Raw genomic sequence first — 19,950 nt, forward strand, 5'->3', positions numbered from 1 at the left:
ATAATAGTTTAATTACTAAAGAATGTCTACCTTGAGCCTTGTGCTCTTTTAAGAACTATCTATATGGGATCAAATTGACAACAGCAACTCGAAACATTAGATAAGAAGCTTAGGGGGCAGTGAGTTTATGTCAATGGGGGAAGAACAATTTGGAAAAGGCAAGTGTGAATGGTTGCACAACTTGAAGAATATAACAATGTCACATACACATAGAAATTGTTGAACTGGTTCTGCTGTGTATATTATAAACAACAAAAAAGAAAACAGGACTGGAGCCAACCCTGATCCTTTGGCTCAGTCCCTGTGACCTACATTAAAAACTTTTTTCCCCTTGGTTATGTCAAAAAACCAAACCCAATGGTGTACAGTTGAGTCCAACTCATAGTGGCCCTATAGGACAGAGCAGAACTGCCCCAAATGGTTTCCAAGGAGTGGCTGGTGGATTCAAACTGCAGACCTTTTGGTTAGCAGCTGGGCTCTTAACCACTGTAGTAGGAGGGAAAGATGAACAAGAGCAAGTTTAAAAAAAAAACAAAAAACTTCCTTTCCAAAATTCCACAAATAAAGTCCCTGGTGAGGCTTCACATATTTTAAATGTTGTGTTGGTCATTTAAAAACAAAATAAAATCCATCTTATAAAGTGCAATTCAGAAGCTACGAGGTGATCTTTAATGCTTTTGCTTACTGGAACAATGAATGGAAAATGTCAAAAGAAAAAGTGGGGTTTAGCTCAAATTTCAATTTACTTTTTTAAAAACAGGCCCAGGCTATCCAAATTCCAAATTATCCTAAAAAAAAAATTTTCCAACATCTAAAATAGAAATTAAAAAAAAAATTAAGTTTATTATACAGAAGGATTTTTATGGGCTAGATAAATATTGTGTAGTAGAGGCCTCACACTGGCCTCAGATGCATAAACTTTTTTGAGTCTGAGGGCCTTCAGATGGGGCATGCCCTCGCTAGTTCATCCCACCACTCCCACCTGGCCCGCTTCACAGTGAAATTTCCTACTGGTCTCTCCCTGTGACCACTACTTTTTAGTCTCATCAACGTACACAGCACATTGGTAACCAATGCACAGGGCCTGAATCATACTCTATTTGAAACGTCAGTTTTTGTGAACTGTGGAGCACAGGCAGGAGGGAGGATGCTGGGTCCTCAGTCAGGTAAGTGGCCCCAGTTATAACACCGTGCCTACAGGAAAGCATTTCCTTTATAGTGTTGCTGCCAAGACACAAAAAGTCGACAATTAGAAACTATCTGTAGGCATGTATAGAAAAGAAGGGCTGAAGTACAAGTCTATAGGGACCAGGAAGGGACAAGAAACCAGGATGAAAACAAAACAAGTGGCAGAGCAAGAGGCTCAGGATGAGGCAGGTTGAGGTTAAGCAAAGGCAAGGGAGTAGCAGAGGCAGAGTGTGGCACCCCCTCGCTCACTCCACAGCACCACCTCAGACCACATCTTCACTTTCCTTTCTTCCTAACTGAACAGGCCCCCATTCCCTTCTTTTCTCCTTTATAAGAATCAGAGGCGTTTCCTCCACAGCCTGGACAGACTGACATATGCTAGACCAACTATCTCATTTATACATAAGAAAACTGAGGCCCAGAGAGGGAAGGGGTCTAAAGCCATGGTTGTAAACATTGTTTTTAAGTGCCTTGGAAGTCATACAAACGGAACTAGAGAAATCAGAGCTGATCTGATGGGTAGCCCTGGCTCCCCAGTGGAGAACCCCAGGGAGGCTGTGGAGCACAGTTTTAAAATACTGATAAAAAGCAACAGGAAAGCTGAACCCTGGATCCTGCCCGAAGCCATGGCAGGGGTCCATCCTAGAAGCAAACATTAATCCCAGAGAGGTCAGAATTAGCCCACATGCTTGAAAGTGCCACTGACTCTAGGGAAGAGCCTGGGTCCAGTAAGGCACCTCCTGATGACTCCAAATCCGTTGCTGTCCAGTCACTTATGACTCGTGGTGACCCCATGTGTTACAGAGTAGAATTGCTTCATAAGGTTTTCTTGGCTATAATCTTTATGACAGCAGTTTATCACACCTTTCTTGCATGGCACTGCTGGGTGGGTTTGAACCGCCAGCCTTTAAGTTAGTAGTCGAGTGCAAACTGTGCCACCCAGGGACTTGAGAGTACAGAAAGAACCAAAATTGAAGACAGAGGCTTGGGGTCTGGAGTCATGCGAAAGGACAGGATAAAGAGTAGGAAGATCCCTGGCTAGAAGGTAGGTGGTAGAGAGGTACTGAGGTGAATGTGGGCACTAGGAGGAAGAAAGGCCATGAAAGGAGACCTGGGCAGCACCTGGCCCAGCCTCAGCCATCCAGCTCTTCCCTGACGGTGATACGCAGGGGGCAGATGCGCAGAGGCTCCGGTGGCGCGTCCACCTGCATGCCCCCCAGGTAGAAGTAGGGCTGCACCTCCCCGAAGCGGGCGTGGAAGGTGTAGAGGTGGCAGTGACGCTCGGCATCATAGAAGGACAGCTCACCCTCCTCACACTCCAGCTCCACTCGCAGGCGGCGTGGGATGCCCAGGACCAAGGGAGGTGTGGACGGGTCTGAGGTCATGCAGTGGTCCCCATCTGCCCCCTGTGTGCGGCACATGTACCAGAAGCCAGAGCGGGTGTCGTGGTAACAGCTGTGTGAGTGTCCTTCTGTGTTGGCATCCTGGCGCACCCGCACCACGCCCACCCGCCAGCTCTGCAGCCCCCCAAGGTCGACCTCCCAGGCGTGGGAACCCTGGGAAAAGACACAAGAGCCCAGCAGACAGGGCGCCGAGGAGAAGCGCTCCGGGTTCTCCACCTGGACCCGGTAGCCGTGGTTGGTGACACTGGTGAGGTCATCGGAGACTGAGAGCCAGCCGGCCGCCGTGTTGGGATCGAAGCTGAAGGGCACTGAGAGCAGAGGGGAAAAGTGGGGGAGAGGGGATCAGCAAATCTCATATCCCTTCCTTCTGCCATGCCAGCTGATGTCTCCATCCCCCACCCAAACTGACAACTATGACCTGCCTGGCCCCAGATAAATGAGGCAGCAGCCCTGGCTGAGGAGCAGGGATGTCTTAGGAAAGCACATGACACTCCTTTGGGTCACTAACATTTCTCCCTGTAAAGCCATGATATACAGACTCATGGCCTGGGTCACCTTGGGAGAGGTAGGTGATCCTGGAAATAAAGGGCTTCTGAGGAATGAGGAGGTCTTTCACTGTGTATACAATAGGAATCTGAATACAGAGGAAGTCAGTCTCTCTTCCCGAAGAGGTGGAAGAGTCAGAACCCAAAGAGGAATAACTTCTGCCAGGAGGGGTGTGAGCAGTGAGAGCAAAGACTGGGGGAGTAGCAGGATACTGGGGCCTGCTGAGAAGAAAGGGGTAGAGACAAGGACAGGTGTGAGAGAAGAGAACCTGGAAGAAATGAGTTCAGCTGGCTCTCTGCCCAGCAGGAAGTGCTTCCCTCCCAGCCCATAGCACCTACCCTGACCCACCCCAACTCACCAGGTTCAACAGACATGACCATCTTCTTCCAGACACGGTACTGCAGGGAGTCCAGGTACTTACAGACGTTGATCAGCATGCCAGCCTGGACAGGTTCTGGCTCCATGGTGCAAAAGAGTCTGGGAAAGGAAAAATGGGCATGGTGGGCAGGGCTCGCCTGGATCCTGGGCCTAACTGGGGACAACTGGAAACAGGGAACAGGTCTTGTTCCTTGCCTCAGGTCTAAATTTCCTGGACACCTTCCCCAAGACAAACTTGGACTGGGCTCTGCGGTAGATGAACCAGGAGCAAAGTGGGCTGCTACCCCAACCAGGGATTCAGTCTGAGAACTTGCCTTGCCCAAGGTGGGGTAAATATAAGTATGAGGTTCTCAGACAGAAACCACACTCACACATCCACTCATAGGATGTCTGAGTTGGAGGAGACCTTAAGGGTCATCTAGTTCAGTAGTCCCAGTCGTTGCTTGAACCCCCAGCAAGCTGTCATCCAGCCTTTGCTTGAACACCTCCAAGTGCTCACTACTGCCCAAAGAACTCTTTTCCATTTTTGGACAGTTCTGCCTAAAACAAAGTTCTTCCTTTGTTGAAACCAGCAACGATCAACACAGACCAGTATGCACTGAGGCTCTCAGAGCGGAGGCTGACAAATGAGTCAAAATGAGAAGCATGAGTTAAGTACAGGAGAGCACTCTCTCTTCCCATATGGTGGACGGTGGCCATCCACACTCAGGAGACAAACTGCATGTTCCAATACAAAATTGGAACGGGAATGTCTTGAAGGAGGACTCTCTTCGGGTATCAACCCCCACCACTCCTCTTGCGCTGTGCCCAACTCGCTTCATTACCTGCCTGGCCCCTGGAGCCACTGGAGATTGTACCCTGGTATTTCTGCTTGCTCTTCCCCCGACCCCTCCACCAGCCTTGGTAACTTACCGTCGTTTTCGGCTCTTGTGCTTCTGAAAGAAAGGAAAACCACAGAGACACAAACACAGACACACACACAAAAAAAATTTAAGTTTCTGAACTAAAAACGAGTCTTAGTTCATGGATTGGAAGATTTAGTAGTGTTAAGATGGCAATACTCCCCACAGATTCATGCAATCCCTAGCAAAATTCCAGCTGACTTCATTACAGAAATTAACAAACTGATTCTAAAATTTACATGGATATTCAAGGAATCCAAAAGAGCCAAAACAATCTTGGAAAAGAAGAACACAGTTGGAGGATTCACACTTCCCATTTTCAAAAACTTACTGCAAAGCAATGGTAATCAAGATCATGCTGTACTAATGTAAGGGCAGATACATAGTTCGATGGAGTAGAATTGAAGTCCAGAAATAAACCCTCAAATTTGCTGTCAATTGATTTTTGACAAGGGTGCCAAGACAACTCAATGGGAAAAGAACAGTCTTTTCAACAAATGGTGCTGGGACAACTGGATATCCCACATGAAAGAATAAAGTTGGACCCCTACCTCACACTATACATAACAATTAACTGAAGATTCATCAAAGACCTCAATTTAAGAGTTAAAACTATAAAACTCTTAGAAGAACACACAGGTGTAAATTTTCATGACTTTGGACTAGGAAGTGGTTTCTTAGATAAGATACCAAAAGCACAAGCAACAAAAGAAAAAATAAACTGTACTCTACCAAAATTTTTGAAGCTTTTGTGCTGCAAAGGACACCATCAGGAAAAGTAAAAAAAATAACCCATAGAATGGGAGAAAATGTTTGTAGTCCCTGACTTATGACATATTCAAGTTACAACAAACTGCACTTACGACCACCTTTTTTTTTTTTTACATCTTATCGTTAGTAATATGTACTATATACAATGTTACAGCGCATAATTTGCTGATGTTATTATTCTCAGATGTTCACTCACAGATGTTCAAAGACTGAGTTTATAAAGATAATGATAATAAAAGGCAATAATAATGAAAACTAAAAAAAAAGAGGTATTTGACTTACATAAGAACCAACTTAAGACAGAGTCATCAAAAAAGAACTGATAAAAGGATAAATAAAATGTAGTATACTCATTAAGGGAGCTCTGGTAGTGCAGTGGTTAAGAGCTTGGCTGCTAACCAAAAAGTCAGCAGTTCGAATCCATCAGCTGCTCCTTGGAAACCCTATAGGGCAGTTCTACTCTGTCCTACAGGGTCACTATGAGTCAGAATCGACTTGATGGCCACAAGTTTGGTTTTTGGTTTTCATAACCATTAAGGTGCCCATTTATCAGTTGACGGATATCTGGGTTATTTCCACTTCTTGGCTACTGTGAATAATGCTGCTATATGTGTGTACAGATTTTTATGTGGGTGTATGTTTTAATTTCTCTTAGGTATATACCTAGGAGTAGAACTGCTGGGTCATATGGCAACTCTACATTTAACCTTTTGAGGAACAGCCAGACTTTTCCAAGGTGGCTGCACTAGTTTACGTTCCCACCAGCAATGTATGAGAGTTCTGATTTCTCCACATTCTTATCAACACTTGTCATTATCTGTCTTTTAAAATTTAACCATCCTAGTGGGTATGAAGTATCTCATTGTGGTTTTCATAGATAAATGGATAAATAAAATGTAGTATACCCATTAAGAAGCCCTGGTGGCACAGTGGTTAAAGCGCTTAGCTGCCTAACTGAAAATTTGGAAGTTTGAACCCACCAGCTGCTCCACAGGAGAAAGATGTAGCAGTCTGTTTCTGTAAAGATTTAAAGCCTTGGAAACCCTATGGGGCAGTTCTACTCTGTCCTACAGCATCACTATGAGTTGGGACCAACTCGACAGCAGTGAGTTTGGTTTGTTTTTGTTTTTGGATTAGTATACCCATTCAATGGAATATTATTTGGTATAAAAAGGAATGAAGTACTGATACAAGCTACAAGTTGGATGAGCCTTGTGAAAGAAGTCATTCACAAGAGGTCACATATTGAATGCTTCCATTTATATGAAATGTCCAGAATAGACAAATCCATAGGGATAGAAAGTAGATTAGTGGTTGCCAGGGGCTGGGGGAGGGGAAGAGTGGAGAGTGACTTCTAAAGGGTACAGGTTTCTCTTCAGGGTGATGAAAATGTCCTAAACTTGATTGTTGTGATGGCTGTTCAAATCTATGGATATACTAAAGCCACTGGATTGTACACTTTAAATGGATGAATTATGTGATATGTGAATATATCTCAGTCAAAAAAAATGAGTCATAAAACGATTCCTGAAATCGCATTTGAGTACTGAGCAAAATAACACTCCCAATATCCTAAGCAGAAGCAGCAAGGAGCCCAGCTCTTAGAACCCATCAAATGATTTTATAATCAGGGGCATTTTGGAGACAAGAGACATCATGGTTCAGGGCTTTGTATGATGTTAAGACCACGTGAAGGTCCTACCAGGATGTAACATCCTGCCTGAGCAGAGAGATGTCCCTGTCCCTTCCCATTCTGCTCTACAAAGACTCCCCTTTCCAGAGCGACCAGTTGTTCTCCAAGTTGAGGATACAGCTCTCTACCATGACCAGTTTCCAAACCAGCTTTCAAATTAGGGAAACTTCTCCATAAAGACCCAATGACTCATGGGGGAAAAATGAAGTCAATAAAACGGGGTGGGGGAATAAACTCAACATTTAAAAAAAAAAAAGAGAGAATGGAGTCATCTTTATAAAAAAAATTAGAGAATACCAAAACATCATATTTAAATTAAAAAATCAAATAATTGAATAGTTTTAAAAAAAACTTCAGTTATATTAAGAAGGAGTGACAAGATGAGAGGAAGAGAAAGAAAGAAAAAAAAAAAAGGACAGAAAGGGAGAGGGAGAGAGAAATGAAGACTCTCAAGAAACTCTGACCTGATTAAAATTTTATAGCCTCTTTATATAAGCAGAGCACCTCATCTGTAAGATGCTCCAGGCCAGTGTCCAGGAAGCTACCAGAAGACTGGATCGGCCAGGGCTGATAGTCTGCAGCTCTTCCTGGTTCCTGAACATCTACCTCCAGTCCCTGGAACAGGATGATGACTCCTTACCATAAGAAAAGAAACATCATCTTCCTTCATCTCCTTCTGCAGTCGCTCAATCTCACGTGCCAGCGCCTCTGTCTCTTCCGTGAGCTGCTTCATCTTCTCCTCTGCCAGAAGCTGCTTCTGCCTGGCCTCCTCAGTCATGGTGTCCAGGATGGCCTGCTCCTCCACCCTCAAGAACTCTCGAAGCTTGTCAAACTCCTGTCGGATTCGACTTTCCAGCCAGGCAGCCTCCACCTACGGCAGAGAGCGGGAGAGAGCTGAGAGCCCTCAAGTCACAGAAGGTCAGACACGGAATCTTAGCAATCACCTAGCACAGATTTTTAGCACAGGAACTCTAATTTCAAAAGAAATCATATGTAGAACCCCAATGAATAAAATATAGGGTAGTATTTTATTAGCAGAAATCTGTAAGTTCAAATTTAAAATGGGACATGCAAGTAGCATAATGAAATTGTTCTGACAAACTGAAAAATAAAATAAAATAAAATTATCGCCTATAGATGACAACTGTAGTCCTATAACCTCCTCAAAGTACAATGTTCTGTATCTTAAACAGCAGCAAGAAAAATACTGAATGACAGAAATAAATTGTTACAAATAGTAATGATTTTTAAAAAATATTTGTCTTCCAATCTCAGGGCTTCAAATTTGTCTGATCTAGAGGCTTACTACAAGAGTAGTAGGAAATACTTATTTTAAAAATAAATCATTAATAGCAGGCATAGACCTAAACATAACAAAAAGCACAGATAAAGTTTAACAAAGCCATAAATGCATGCAAAGAAAAAGCAGAAGAATATTTCTCATTTTGGAATGAGAAAGACCCTGCTTAGTATAATATAAACATTAAGAGCCCCAAAGAAAGAATAACTGAATACATACAGAATGAGACAATTAAATACATACAAAAATAAGTTTTACATGACAAGAGACTATAACAAAGTTAAACACATAAATTAAATTCACGACCATGATTGGAAAAACAACTCAAAATATGTGCTCTAGCAATGCAGGTTAGTAAACACATCTTTGGATTGAAAGTTCAAGATAATCTGCTTATGGCTCTGACAATATGACAAAATGACTCCCCGAAAAAGTGAAAATGACAAAAAAAAAAAAAAAAAGTAAAAAACTGACTCATTGAAAAAGAAATGACAAACTAGGAAAAATATGTACAACATATATAACAGACTCTTATCATTTTGACTATACAAAGCACTCTTACAAATCCACTAAGAGAAAAACAAATATCCCAAGAAAAAAGGAATGTGAATTGTCATTCACAGAGAAAAGCAAATGGCTATTATACATGTGAAATGATCAATAATCAAATAAATGCAAATGAGAACAGACAGCACTGTTGGAATACCAGGCTGGCAAATATTAAGTATTGTTGTATAGTGTTGGAGAGAGTAAAATCTAGGATGATTATTATTACAATGGAAGGTAAAGAACAGAACAAAGCAGGAAAAGCCAGCAAGTGCAAAATAAACCCTAGCCACCTGCAGTGCTGGCAATGACAGCCTCAGAATACTAGAGGAAATATCAAAACTTTCATTCTACTCACCAAGCTAGGTTAACTGAATTTAAGAGGATATTAATCAAACTGGAATCCTTAGAGTCTTCACACCTAACCATGTTACCCTTTGCTTCAGCAAAAAGCTGCTTCTTTGGGGGACATCTAGGTCAACCGGCATAACAAAGTTTACTAAGAAAATGTTCTGCATCCCATTTTGGTGAGTGGCATCTAGGGTCTTAAAAGCTTGGAAGCAGTCACCTAAGATGCATCAATTGGTCCCATCTCACTTGGAGCAAAGGAGAATGAAGAAAACCAAAGACACGAGGAAAATATTAGTCCAAGAGACTAAAGGACTGCATACACCAGAGACTCCACCAGCCTGAGACCAGAAGAACTAGATGGTACCTGGCTACCACCAGTGACCGCCCTGACAGGGAACACAACAGAGAGTCCCAGACGGGGCAGGAGAAAAGTGTGGAGCAGAACTCAAACTCACGTAAAAAGATCAGACTTAATGGTCTGACAGAGACTGGAGGAACCCCCGAAACTATGGCCCCCAGATGCTCTGTTAACCCAGAAATGAAACATTCCCAAAGCCCGCTCTTCAGACAAAGATTAGACAGGACTATAAAACAAAAAAATAATACATGTGAGGAGTGTGCTTCTCAGTTCAATCATACATGAGACCAAATGGGCGGCTCCTGTCTGGAGGCAGGATGAGAAGGCAGGAAGGGGCAGGAACTGGCTGAATGGACACACAGGGAACCTGGGGTGGAAAGGGGGAGTATGCTGTCACATTGTGGGGGTTGCAACTAATGTCACAAAACAATATGTGTATAAATTTTTGTATGAGAAATTAACTTGAGCTGTAAACTTTCACCTAAACCGCAATTTAAAAAAAAAAAAAAAAAAACTGCTTCTTGTTATTGCTGTTGCTAGCTGCTGTCGAGTCAGCCCCCGGCTCATGGCAACCCTGTATACAACTGGATTGGACTGTTGTGATACACTGGGACTTCACTGGCTGATTTTTGGAAATAGATTGCCAAGCCTTTCCTCCTAGTCAGTTTAGTCTGTAAGCTCTACTGAAACCTCTTCGGCATCACAGCCACACGTAAATCTCCACTGACAGACAGGTGGTGGCTGCGCACGATGTGCACTGGCCAGGAATCGAACCCGGGTCTCCCACATGGAAGGCAAGAATTCTACCAGTGAACCACCACTGCCCCCCAGCAAAAAGCTTAGAGTTCCACCATGACTGGATGGGCAGATAGGTCGTGCAACGTGGACAGGATGGATGCTCCCCAGACTCCTTACAAGGCAAGCCAGTCACATGGCTTTGGTCACAAAGGACATTCAGTAAAAGTAGAGATGAGGCTCTATAATTCCCTGACCACTATTACAGAAACTCAAAAGCTGAGCTCTAGCACTGAAAGTGTGTTTGACTGAAACCCCACTATATGTTTATGGCTCTGCCAATATACTGACAAAATGACTCACTGAAAAAGTGAAAAATGTCATCTCTCAAACCGGCTTCTTGGTCTGTAAGACATCAGAAATGAGAGGACTAACATTTGACAAATGACCTCTCTGTTGCTCACTTCATACACATTATCTTATCTGAATGTTTAAAAGATCCATTGTTGTTATTGGGTGCTGTGGAGTCAATTCCGACTCATAACAACCCCATGTAAGAGGGACGAGGAGATTAGCTTGGAGGGGTTGAGGGATTTGCCTGGAGAACCCGGGTTGGGTTTGAAAACAGGTGTACTTTGAGGCTTCTGCCCAGCTTCTCAACATTTTGCAAACCTTCTTTTGCTCTGTTCTACCAGCTCTGGGGCTTTGGTGGAAATTCCTTGGCTAGCTGTTAATGAGGCTCTTTCTTAAGCCTAATCCTCTTCCGTGCACACTGCTGGGCACTGCAGGCCTTTTTGGGCAGAGCCCAGCAGCCCGAGCAGGTTATGTCTCATCTGTGGCTATGATGGCCAACTGAGCAATAATTACTAGAAGCAATAGCCTCAGGAAGTGACAGACCAGAGCCAGGACAAACAGTGAGAAACCAGGCTGCCAATCAAAACAGGACTCAGATGAAGAGAGGGTGCCAGGGTATAACAATGTGAGCAGTGACAGAGGGGAGCCAATTCATTCACTCAATTAACACACATTTACTGTTCACCTATTATATGCCAGGAGCTCTTCCAGATACTGGGAAGAGTGTGCCCTGCTTTCATTATATTCTAATAGAAAATAAGAAAGATAATTATAGGTAATGAGTGTTGTGAAGAAAATAAACAAGGAGATATGATGGAGAGTAAAAAGAAAGGTTACTTAGGATGGGGTGATTGGGAAAAGCTTCTCAGAAAGGACATCAGAGTTGAGATTTTAATGACAGAGAAGCTGACAGGGGGAGAATTTGAGGAAAAGCCTCCAAGGGGCTCAGCTTGTTTAAGTGTGGCAGGAGCAGAATGCCAGGCAGAGACTGTTGAAGAGGCAGGCAAGGGTCAGATGATGGCTGTGGAGACCATGGTAAGGAGTCTGGATTTTATTCTGAGTGTGACAGGAAGCCACGGAGCAGTTTTAAGCAGAGTGACATAATCAATGCATTTTTCTAAAAGACCTCTCCAGTCCATAGAGGGTGGGTTGCAGAACATGAAGGGATACATAGAGACCAGTTAGGAAGCTACTGCAGAAGTCCAGGTGAGAGCGAGATCATGGTGACCTGCACGGGGGTGGTAGCCGTGGAGATGGAGAATGCTAGACAGACACGATACATTTTGGAGACAGAGGGACAGGATTGCAGATGGCGGGACCGTGGGGAATGAGAGGAGAAGAAGAGTCACTAATGACTCCCAGGTCACGGTTAGCTTGAACAAACGGGTAGATGGCGAAGTATGGCACATGCTGAAAGTTATTCTTCAGCCACCGTGAACAGGGCTTTGGTGGCTTTTTAAGTCACTTTCCTGGCTGCTGGCATGGGCATGCTGTCTTTAAAGGTGTCAAGGCAGGGTAGACACAGACAGCTTCAGAGGGCCCAGGGGTACAAGGACGTCAGAGCTGAGGAGGGCAGACTCTGCACCAACAGTCACCTGGTGGGTGACTCAGTCACACCCTCACCTCTCCCCAACTTCCCTGGGGTCCCCAACCTCCTTACTCGGCCCAAACCCTCACTCACCTGATTGTGCTTGGCAATGGCCTCGTAGGAACGCCGCATGGCCCAGAAGGCCTTGGCTTTCTCCCGCAGTGCATGCTCCATGTTCCTACACTTGGCCTAATGGGAAAGAACCAGATGGAAACAAAAAGGCAAGTTAGGGCTGGAGACCAGGTTGGGGAGGACAGCCACACCACATTTACACTGGAATTTCATCTTAATGTCAGTACAATTCAACAACATTTACTGAGCCTGGTACATGCCATGCACTGTAGGGCACAGCTGAATAGTAAGTACAATTCCTGACCTAGAATCCAAAGTTTACAGCTTCCAGGGCCCTATCTTCTAGCCCAGCCCCTTTATTTTATACCCGGTACAGATGGGGAGTCAGGGCCTCTGTGGTAAAAGGATTTGTTGATTCTTAAGTTGATCACATTACAGCACAGAAGGGCATCCTGCTTGGGCAAAGCTGGTCCAGGCTGGACTGTGAATCCCTGAGCTGTGAGCGAGGCTACAAAGTCGGTGTGGTCACAGGCTCCAAGCTCTACATTCTAAACTGAACTGGTCTGCAGTCACTAATGACCAGGTCTGATTATAGGGATGATTCAGTTATTTCACACAGGGTACAGTTATTCTGGAAGCAGCAGCTAAGAAATCAAACGACATATTGCATTGGGCAAATCTGCTGCAAAAGACCTCTTTAAAGCCTTAAAAAGCAAAGACTATGGTGTGTCTGACCCAAGCCGTGGTCTTTTCAATCATCTCATACACATGCAAAAGCTGGGTAAAGAAAAATGAAGACAGAAGAACGGATGCACTCAATTGTGGTGCTGGCAAAAAAATACTGAATATAGTGCGGACTGACAGAAGAAATACAACCAGAATGTTCCTAAGAAGCAAGGATAACAAGACTTCAACTCGTTTACTTCAGACACATCATCAGGAAAGACCAATTGCTAGGAAAGGATATCATGTTCCGTAAAGAGCCAACAAAAAATGAGGGAATCCCTTCATGACATGGGTTGACACAAAAGCCACAAAAAAGAACTCAAACATATCAATGATGGTGAAGATGGCACAGGACTGGGCAAGGTTCTGTTCTGTTATACATAAGGTTGCCATGAGTCGGAGCCAACTTGACAGCAACTAACAACAGTTATTTCCATGAGTCCTTACCTAAACTACATGTCCACCTTTACCTCTGCCTTACTCCAGTATTCTCATATTGTTTGAATTATGTGAAAAACCTTAACCAGCAAATTCAAGTATTTTTTTTTTTTAGTAAAGTTTGTTTTTAATTTTAATTATTGATTCTGATCTCCTTGGTCTACTTGAAAAACCACTATATGATTTAGGTTGGATTCCTATCATTTTCTCTCCATCTTTATCCTTTCCTCTCTACATTGAGAAAGTGTTTCAAAATTTTCTTTGGAGAAATAGTAAAAATAATTCTAATATTATCAACAGTGGTGCAAACAGTTAAGTACTTGACTACTAGCTGAAAGGCTGGCAGTTTAAAACCACCCAGAGTTGCCTCAGAAGACAGGCCTGGCATCTGCTTTTGAAAGGTCACAGCCTTGAAAACCCTATGGAGTAGCTCTATTCTGTAACACATGGGGTCACCATGAGTCAGAATGACTCCATGGCAGCTAATAACAACATCATGGCACCCAGTGCTGGGGCCACGCAACTTAGGGGCATCAGTCAACAGTGGTTAATAAGACTCCACCCTCCCCTTGGTCACATGCCTTGCCAAGCAGGTGATAAATGTTCTTTGGTGCAACTGCAACCTTGGTAGGGACTGGCCTATAAGCCAGGAAACCGGGATGCCGGTGAATAGTTAGGAAAAGAGGGAGAAATTAAAAAGGGGAAGACTTTTGATATGGCTTAAGAGGTACCTGGAACACCCTTAGGTTAGATTTGGCCAGACTGATTCTAAGAAGGTAAGCCCAGAAGGAGAAGGAGACACTGGGGCTCGGGAAAGAAGAGGCTGGAGGGCGTCTGATGTTGGAGATGCAAGGCAGCATCATAGTACAGAGAGAACGCTGGACTGCAGTCAGTAGCCTGGGTTCTGATTCTAGTGTACCACTATAATGCCCTGTGATAAGAACGAGTCACTGCATTTCTCCCAACTCTCAGCTTTCTCCTCAATAAAATATGTAATCATCTCCTTACAGTCCCCTGTGGGGCTGGGGCTGTGTATTTGCTAGATTTGCAAGTCTTCTTTGAGTGTTCTAAATTAGTGTTTTCATTTAATGATAATCTAAAAAAATACTAAGATAAACCCATTTCTGAGTCATCTTACAAACAGAGAGCTGACACATGCTTCCTGTTCCTACAACGTCAGTGCCCGTATCTGTGTCTTGTTAACAACTAACTTGACACCAGGCTCTACTCCTTTAATTGTACTGGCCTAATAATAAGAAAAGAACAGAAACACACTTAACAGGTAAAGAATGTGCTAGAACCAAATGAAGGCCTATTATGTCATATGATCGTTTCACAGGTCTTCAAACAGGGAAATTTCGCCTGGCAAATCAAGTAATCACTTGAAACAGGGAAAAGAGGGAAATCAAGTGTCTTTGCCAGGGAAGTCTCAAAGTCACCCAGGAGCAGCAACATAGCTCCAAGCAAAGTAAAACTTTGTAATTAATATCTTAACTGGAATTTGACTGATTTTAGTTTTGTGTGTATTTACTCTTGTACGCTCCTTTTGGTTTCATTGCTTATATGTGGTATAAGCAAAAGGAAGTTATACTAATGTAGTGTTTGTACATATATAATAACTGAAGTCATCTCGTTGGACTATTTCTTGCTTTAAGAAGAGTGTGTACATTGTTCAAGTTTGAGAAACACTGCTCTACAGGGTTTCCTAAGGTCCCTTCATGTTCTAACGCTCCTCCTAGAACTCTGATTAAACACTTATGTCACATTCTGGAACCTCATCAGTCCTTCCCATGGGGCCCCACTGCACTTAGGACAAGACCCTCGAACCTGATCATGCCAGTTAGTGCCCTGCAACATCAGGACTATCTCATTCCTCCTCCAGAATGCCTCTCAGCTACTGCGACCAGCCCGTTCCCTGGGCGTAACATTCTGCCCACACCCCCTGCCCCACCATCACCGTGGCTGCTGCCTTTTACCGAGTTAACTCCTTCTGAGCCCTCAGGTCTCTACGAAGTCACTTCCTCAGAGACTCTTTCCCATGTCCCACCAGACCAGATCAGGCCTCACTGTTACAATCACCCATCACATCCTGTACTTTCCTCCACAGGAATGTTACTCTGAAACCACATAATTTTTAGTGTGATTACTGCATCCATGTCTATCTGACTCCAAGAAGGCAGGGCATAGGACTGTCCTATTCTCTACTGGATCCCCAGCACCTCATACTGTGCCTGGCACATAGTAGGTACTCAGTAAATAGTTGCTGTCAGTATCCCTCCTCCCCCTAGTCAGCTGTCCCACACAGCTCCCAGAACAGAGGACCAGCAGGGAAAGTTTCATCCTGGGATAAGAGAAGTTTCCCTCAGAGTCCATGAGCCAGAGTGGGAGCTGAACAAGGCCCCAGTGAATTCTAGAGCTACTTGCTCTGAGACTTTGGATGAGTTACATAACTTCCCTGAGACTTAATTTCATTGTCTGTAAAATCAGGATAACAGTACCTAACTGCGGCAGGCTGAATAACAGCCCCCCAAAGAGGTCCAGATCCTAATCTCTGGAACCTGTGAATATGTTACCTTAAATGGTAAAGCGACTTTGCAGATGAAATTAAGGTAAGGATCTTGAGATGGGAGACTATACTGGATTATCTGGTCAGGCTCAATGTAATCACAAGGATCTTGTAAGAGGGAGGGAGTAGAGTTAGAGTCATTGAAGGCAATGTGATGAGGGAAGCACAAGTTGGAATGATGTACTTTGAAGATAAAGGAAGGGGGGCCTTTAGAAGCTGGGAATAACAAGGAAGTGGATTCTCCCCTAGAGCCTCCAATATCGGGATGTTAGGAATTCTGACCTCCAAAACTCTAAGATAATAAACGTGTATTGTTTTAAACCACCACGTTTGTGGTAATTTGTTACGGCAGCAGTAATAAACTATTTTGTGAGGATTTAAATTTGTTGACACATGCCAACACAAGCACCTACACACACACACACACACACACCTGTTGCCGTTGAGACGATTCCAAGTCATAGCGACCTTATAGGACAGAGTAGAATTGCCCCCAAACAGTTTCAAGGAGCAGCTGGTGGATTCGAACTGCCGACCTTTTGATTAGCAGCTGAGCTCTTAACCACTGAGCCACTAGGTCTCATCTAGCACTTACTAAGTGTTCAAAAAGTCTTAGCTGGTATGATTATTTTTCCTAAATTCCTCATATGGTTGCCCAAGCGGTTTTCCTAAAGCACACATCTCATGACAAAATCCCCTATTTAAAATCTTTTAGGACTTCCCATAGCATACACTGGAAACCCCCCTTTGCAGGGTGTACAGCTTTCTCAGGTAGCCCTTCTCACCTCTGGAGACTTTCCATATCGCTCAGTCTCCCCACCGCCCCCTACTCTCCAATCACAAAGGTTACAACCTATAAGTCACAGATTCTGCTACACATTCTTATCTCTGCGACTTTGTGAAGAATGCACTTGCCCTCTATTCCCCATTCACTGCTCTTCTGTATTTTCTTCATGGCAACTACTATCACTTGAATTTATCCTGTCTATTTACTGTCTGACTTCTCCCCCAGAAATATGACCTGTGTAGCCTTAGCACCCAGAAGAGGTCCTGGGACACAATGGGCACTCAGTACATATGTGCCTAATAAGTGAAAGAATTCCATCCTGCATTAGGCTGACCCCACTCAGTTGTATTCTTCTCAGATCTTCTGGGCCTAGACTACTCCTTATCTCCTCAGATATCACCCTTTGACTGCTCCTACAGTCTTCAGGATAAAAGCAGAGCCTCCAAGCTGCCTGGCTCCTCCTCCCTCACCATCCCTACTCTAACCAGCTGCTGTCCAGTCCAGTCAGATGCATGGCCACCCCATGTGTACCAAAGTAGAACTGTGCTCCATAAGGTTTTCAACAGCTGATTTTTCAGAAGTAGATCTCCAAGCCTTTCTTGAGAGGCACTTCTGAGTGGACTTGAACTTCCAGCCTTTCAGTCAGCAGCGAGGAACATTAACCGTTCACACCAGCCAGGAACTCCATTCCCATTCTAAGTACTCTGAAATTCTCTTGTACCTGGAAACTCAGGCTTCCCTGCTTTTGAACCCTTACATATGCTGTTGAAATCCCCTCCTTCACCTAGCTAACACCTTCTCATCCCTCGGGTCTCTGCTTGAAGCTCCTTGAGGGTAGAAATTGCTGTCTATCTCATCTCCTGCAATATCTCTGAGACTCAGCAGTACAAGGCACCTGCTGAATAAACAAAAAGCTTTTAGACCATAATACTCCTCCCTGGTACCTGGTTTCACTGTTGTTGAATCCTGGCTTGGTCCCAACCTGCAGCCTTTGTCTTACTGCTCTTGGCCTTGACCCCTGCCCGTGTTCTGATCTGTACCTCCCCAGCCCCACAAGGATTAATCATGGCTTGATCCATGGTCCCCCCACTAGTTTACTTCAGCTCTCCCAAATCAGCACCTGGCACACCTGCCTCCTCCAGGCCTCCAGTGTCTGAGACCAGGCATCAGGTTCTTGAAGTGCCTCCTTTTCAGCACACTAGGCTTCCCCCAGCTAACCAGTGTTTTCCAAGCTGTGAGTAGAGCCATTTACTAGTAAGTGATGAAATAAATTTAGTGTTTCACAACCTGCATATTTAAAAAAAAAAAAAAAAAAAGGAACAGAAAATGTCAAAGCACAATGGACATTTTCACAAAACTTCTGTTTTGAACAATATGTATGTATGGGTGTTTTGCGTCACCATGTAAAATATATTTCTTATTATGGGCTAAGATCAAAATTTTGAAAAATCCTGAGTTAGGCTAACCCTTATAATTCTCCCATCCTCTACCAAAGAATTCTCCAGGTTAGTTTTGCCTGTGAATTGCCTCTTGCTTTATTTATAGCCACTTGAACGCTAGGCATTGGGATGCTGAGAGAGTGACCCAGAATAAATCAGCTGGCTGTGGCGGGCCGTGGTGTCAGGATGCTGGGTTCCGATCCTGGCTCGGCCACCACGTGTGCGCTCGAGCGATCGCCAGCTCCCTCTGGGCGTACTCAGGGCATTCACAAGCACGCACTGCCCCAGCGGGCCAGACCTCGGCCAAACGCCGGTTCAGGTCTACTGTTCTGGACACTGGGCCCGCGCCCACCTCCCGCAAACTGCTGCTCTTACCCGAAAGTCGTGAGCAGTGTCCTTCACTGGCTGCATGCGGTGCCCCTGGTGCCGCGGGTCAGCCTGGCACGAGCAGCACAGCAGCTCCTTGTCCTCGAAGCAGAAGAGGCTGAACTGGGCGCGGTGCAGGCGGCAGAGGCGCGGGGATCTGTGCCCGGTCCAGCGCGCGCCCTCGGCCTCCTCGCGCAGCAGCTTCTCCACGAGGTTGTTGAGGGTGTGGTTGGTGCGGAGGTCCGCGGCGGACGCGCGGTCCTTGCACACCGGGCAGGTGGGCGCCACCTGCACCTCCCAGCTGCGGGTCACACACATGCGGCAAAAGTTGTGACCGCAGCGCAGAGTGACGGCGTCGCGGAAGGGGTCGTAGCAGATCGCGCAGAGCAGCTCCTCCTTGAATGAGCGGGAAGGCCCAGGGGACGCGGCCGGACTCGCCTCCATCTCAAGAGCGGCGGGCTAAAACGCCCGCAACTTTCGCTCTTCCCTTCCCATTCCCCACGCGGCTAGCTGCCCTGGCGTTGGGCGGTGCCGAGCCGCTTGAAAGATGAGTGACAGCTGCTCTTGCCAACCGCGAGGCGCGGTTGGGTGGCTCCTCCCTAGTTCCGGTCGGCCCGGGAAATCCCGGAAGAGTGGGGCGGGACCCCGGTCCCCTGTAGTCCCGGCTCCGTCCGATTCCCGCCAATGCTGGCGGGTGGGGCGGGCCACTTTAGGAAGGGGGAAAAAAAAATCAACTGTGCTGATAGGTACTTCCCTGTGTTTGGAAACCTACTTCCGATTTGAAATGGGAATGAAGTCTAGGAACCGCTTCCGTAACCAGTCCGAAATCTCGGGCTGGCTTGTTGGCAGAAGCCAGACCTGCTAACTTTCTTGTTCGGAAGTAGAGGTTTGGTCTTAAAGCGCCCTTAGTGTCTTCATTACTTACGGTTTATAATGCTTTTTCAAAGACCTGTCTCTGCTCTTGCATTCTCTGTTTACTTATTTTGGCCACTCTTATCTTGGCCCACTGAGAAGGAGAAAACCGGTGAGGGAAGGAGATATTGAGAAGACCTGACTCTTGTCTCTGGTTGAAAAAGTGTACAAATCAATCTTTCAAAATTTATTTTCTCATCTGTAAAATGATCATAATATCTCCAAGAGATATGAGGATTAAAGTGAAGTAAACATGGAAAGTGCCCATGACACTAGACAGGCTCCCATTAAAACAAAGATTAGGACTTCTGCAAAGATAGCTATGGGAACCAGAATCTAGGTTGAATTCTTGCCTGGTATTGCGGGCTGGAATCCCTCCAATTCCCAGTTCCTTAGTTTTTTCACTTTACAGCCTTCGGAGGGAGGACTCCTTTCCCCTAACGCACTGCCAGTCCATTCTCCACGGGTCTCTCGTATGTTTTGTGAGCAGAAGCACTGATTGCCTTTTCCAAGGATGTTTCTGTAGTGAAC

General features: G+C 45.0%; 1 protein-coding gene across 1 annotated transcript; it reads right to left on the minus strand.

Moving 5' to 3' along the window:
- Nucleotides 1-200: 200 nt before the first annotated feature.
- TRIM35 (tripartite motif containing 35) lies at nucleotides 201-19,118 on the minus strand. The gene is made up of 6 exons (XM_004382176.2): nucleotides 18,517-19,118; nucleotides 12,207-12,302; nucleotides 7,522-7,752; nucleotides 4,428-4,450; nucleotides 3,496-3,614; nucleotides 201-2,899 (listed from the first exon to the last, which is right to left on the minus strand). Exons 1-6 carry the CDS (start codon nucleotides 18,949-18,951, stop codon nucleotides 2,322-2,324), a joined length of 1,482 nt encoding a protein of 493 aa, XP_004382233.1. The 5' UTR covers nucleotides 18,952-19,118; the 3' UTR covers nucleotides 201-2,321.
- Nucleotides 19,119-19,950: the final 832 nt, after the last annotated feature.

Source organism: Trichechus manatus, unplaced genomic scaffold, assembly GCF_000243295.1.
Source record: "Trichechus manatus latirostris isolate Lorelei unplaced genomic scaffold, TriManLat1.0 scaffold00091, whole genome shotgun sequence".
Lineage (NCBI taxonomy): Eukaryota > Metazoa > Chordata > Mammalia > Sirenia > Trichechidae > Trichechus > Trichechus manatus.

Bases quoted from the DNA above. Each gene is read 5' to 3' on its own strand.
- TRIM35 (XM_004382176.2), bottom strand. From the start codon at position 18,951: ATGGAGGCGAGTCCGGCCGCGTCCCCTGGGCCTTCCCGCTCATTCAAG. The intron at 4,451-7,521 runs GTAAGGAGTCAT...CCTTTCTTTCAG, and splicing joins ATGATGTTTCTTTTCTTATG to AAGCACAAGAGCCGAAAACG. The intron at 2,900-3,495 runs GTGAGTTGGGGT...CTCTGCTCTCAG, and splicing joins GGTCATGTCTGTTGAACCTG to TGCCCTTCAGCTTCGATCCC.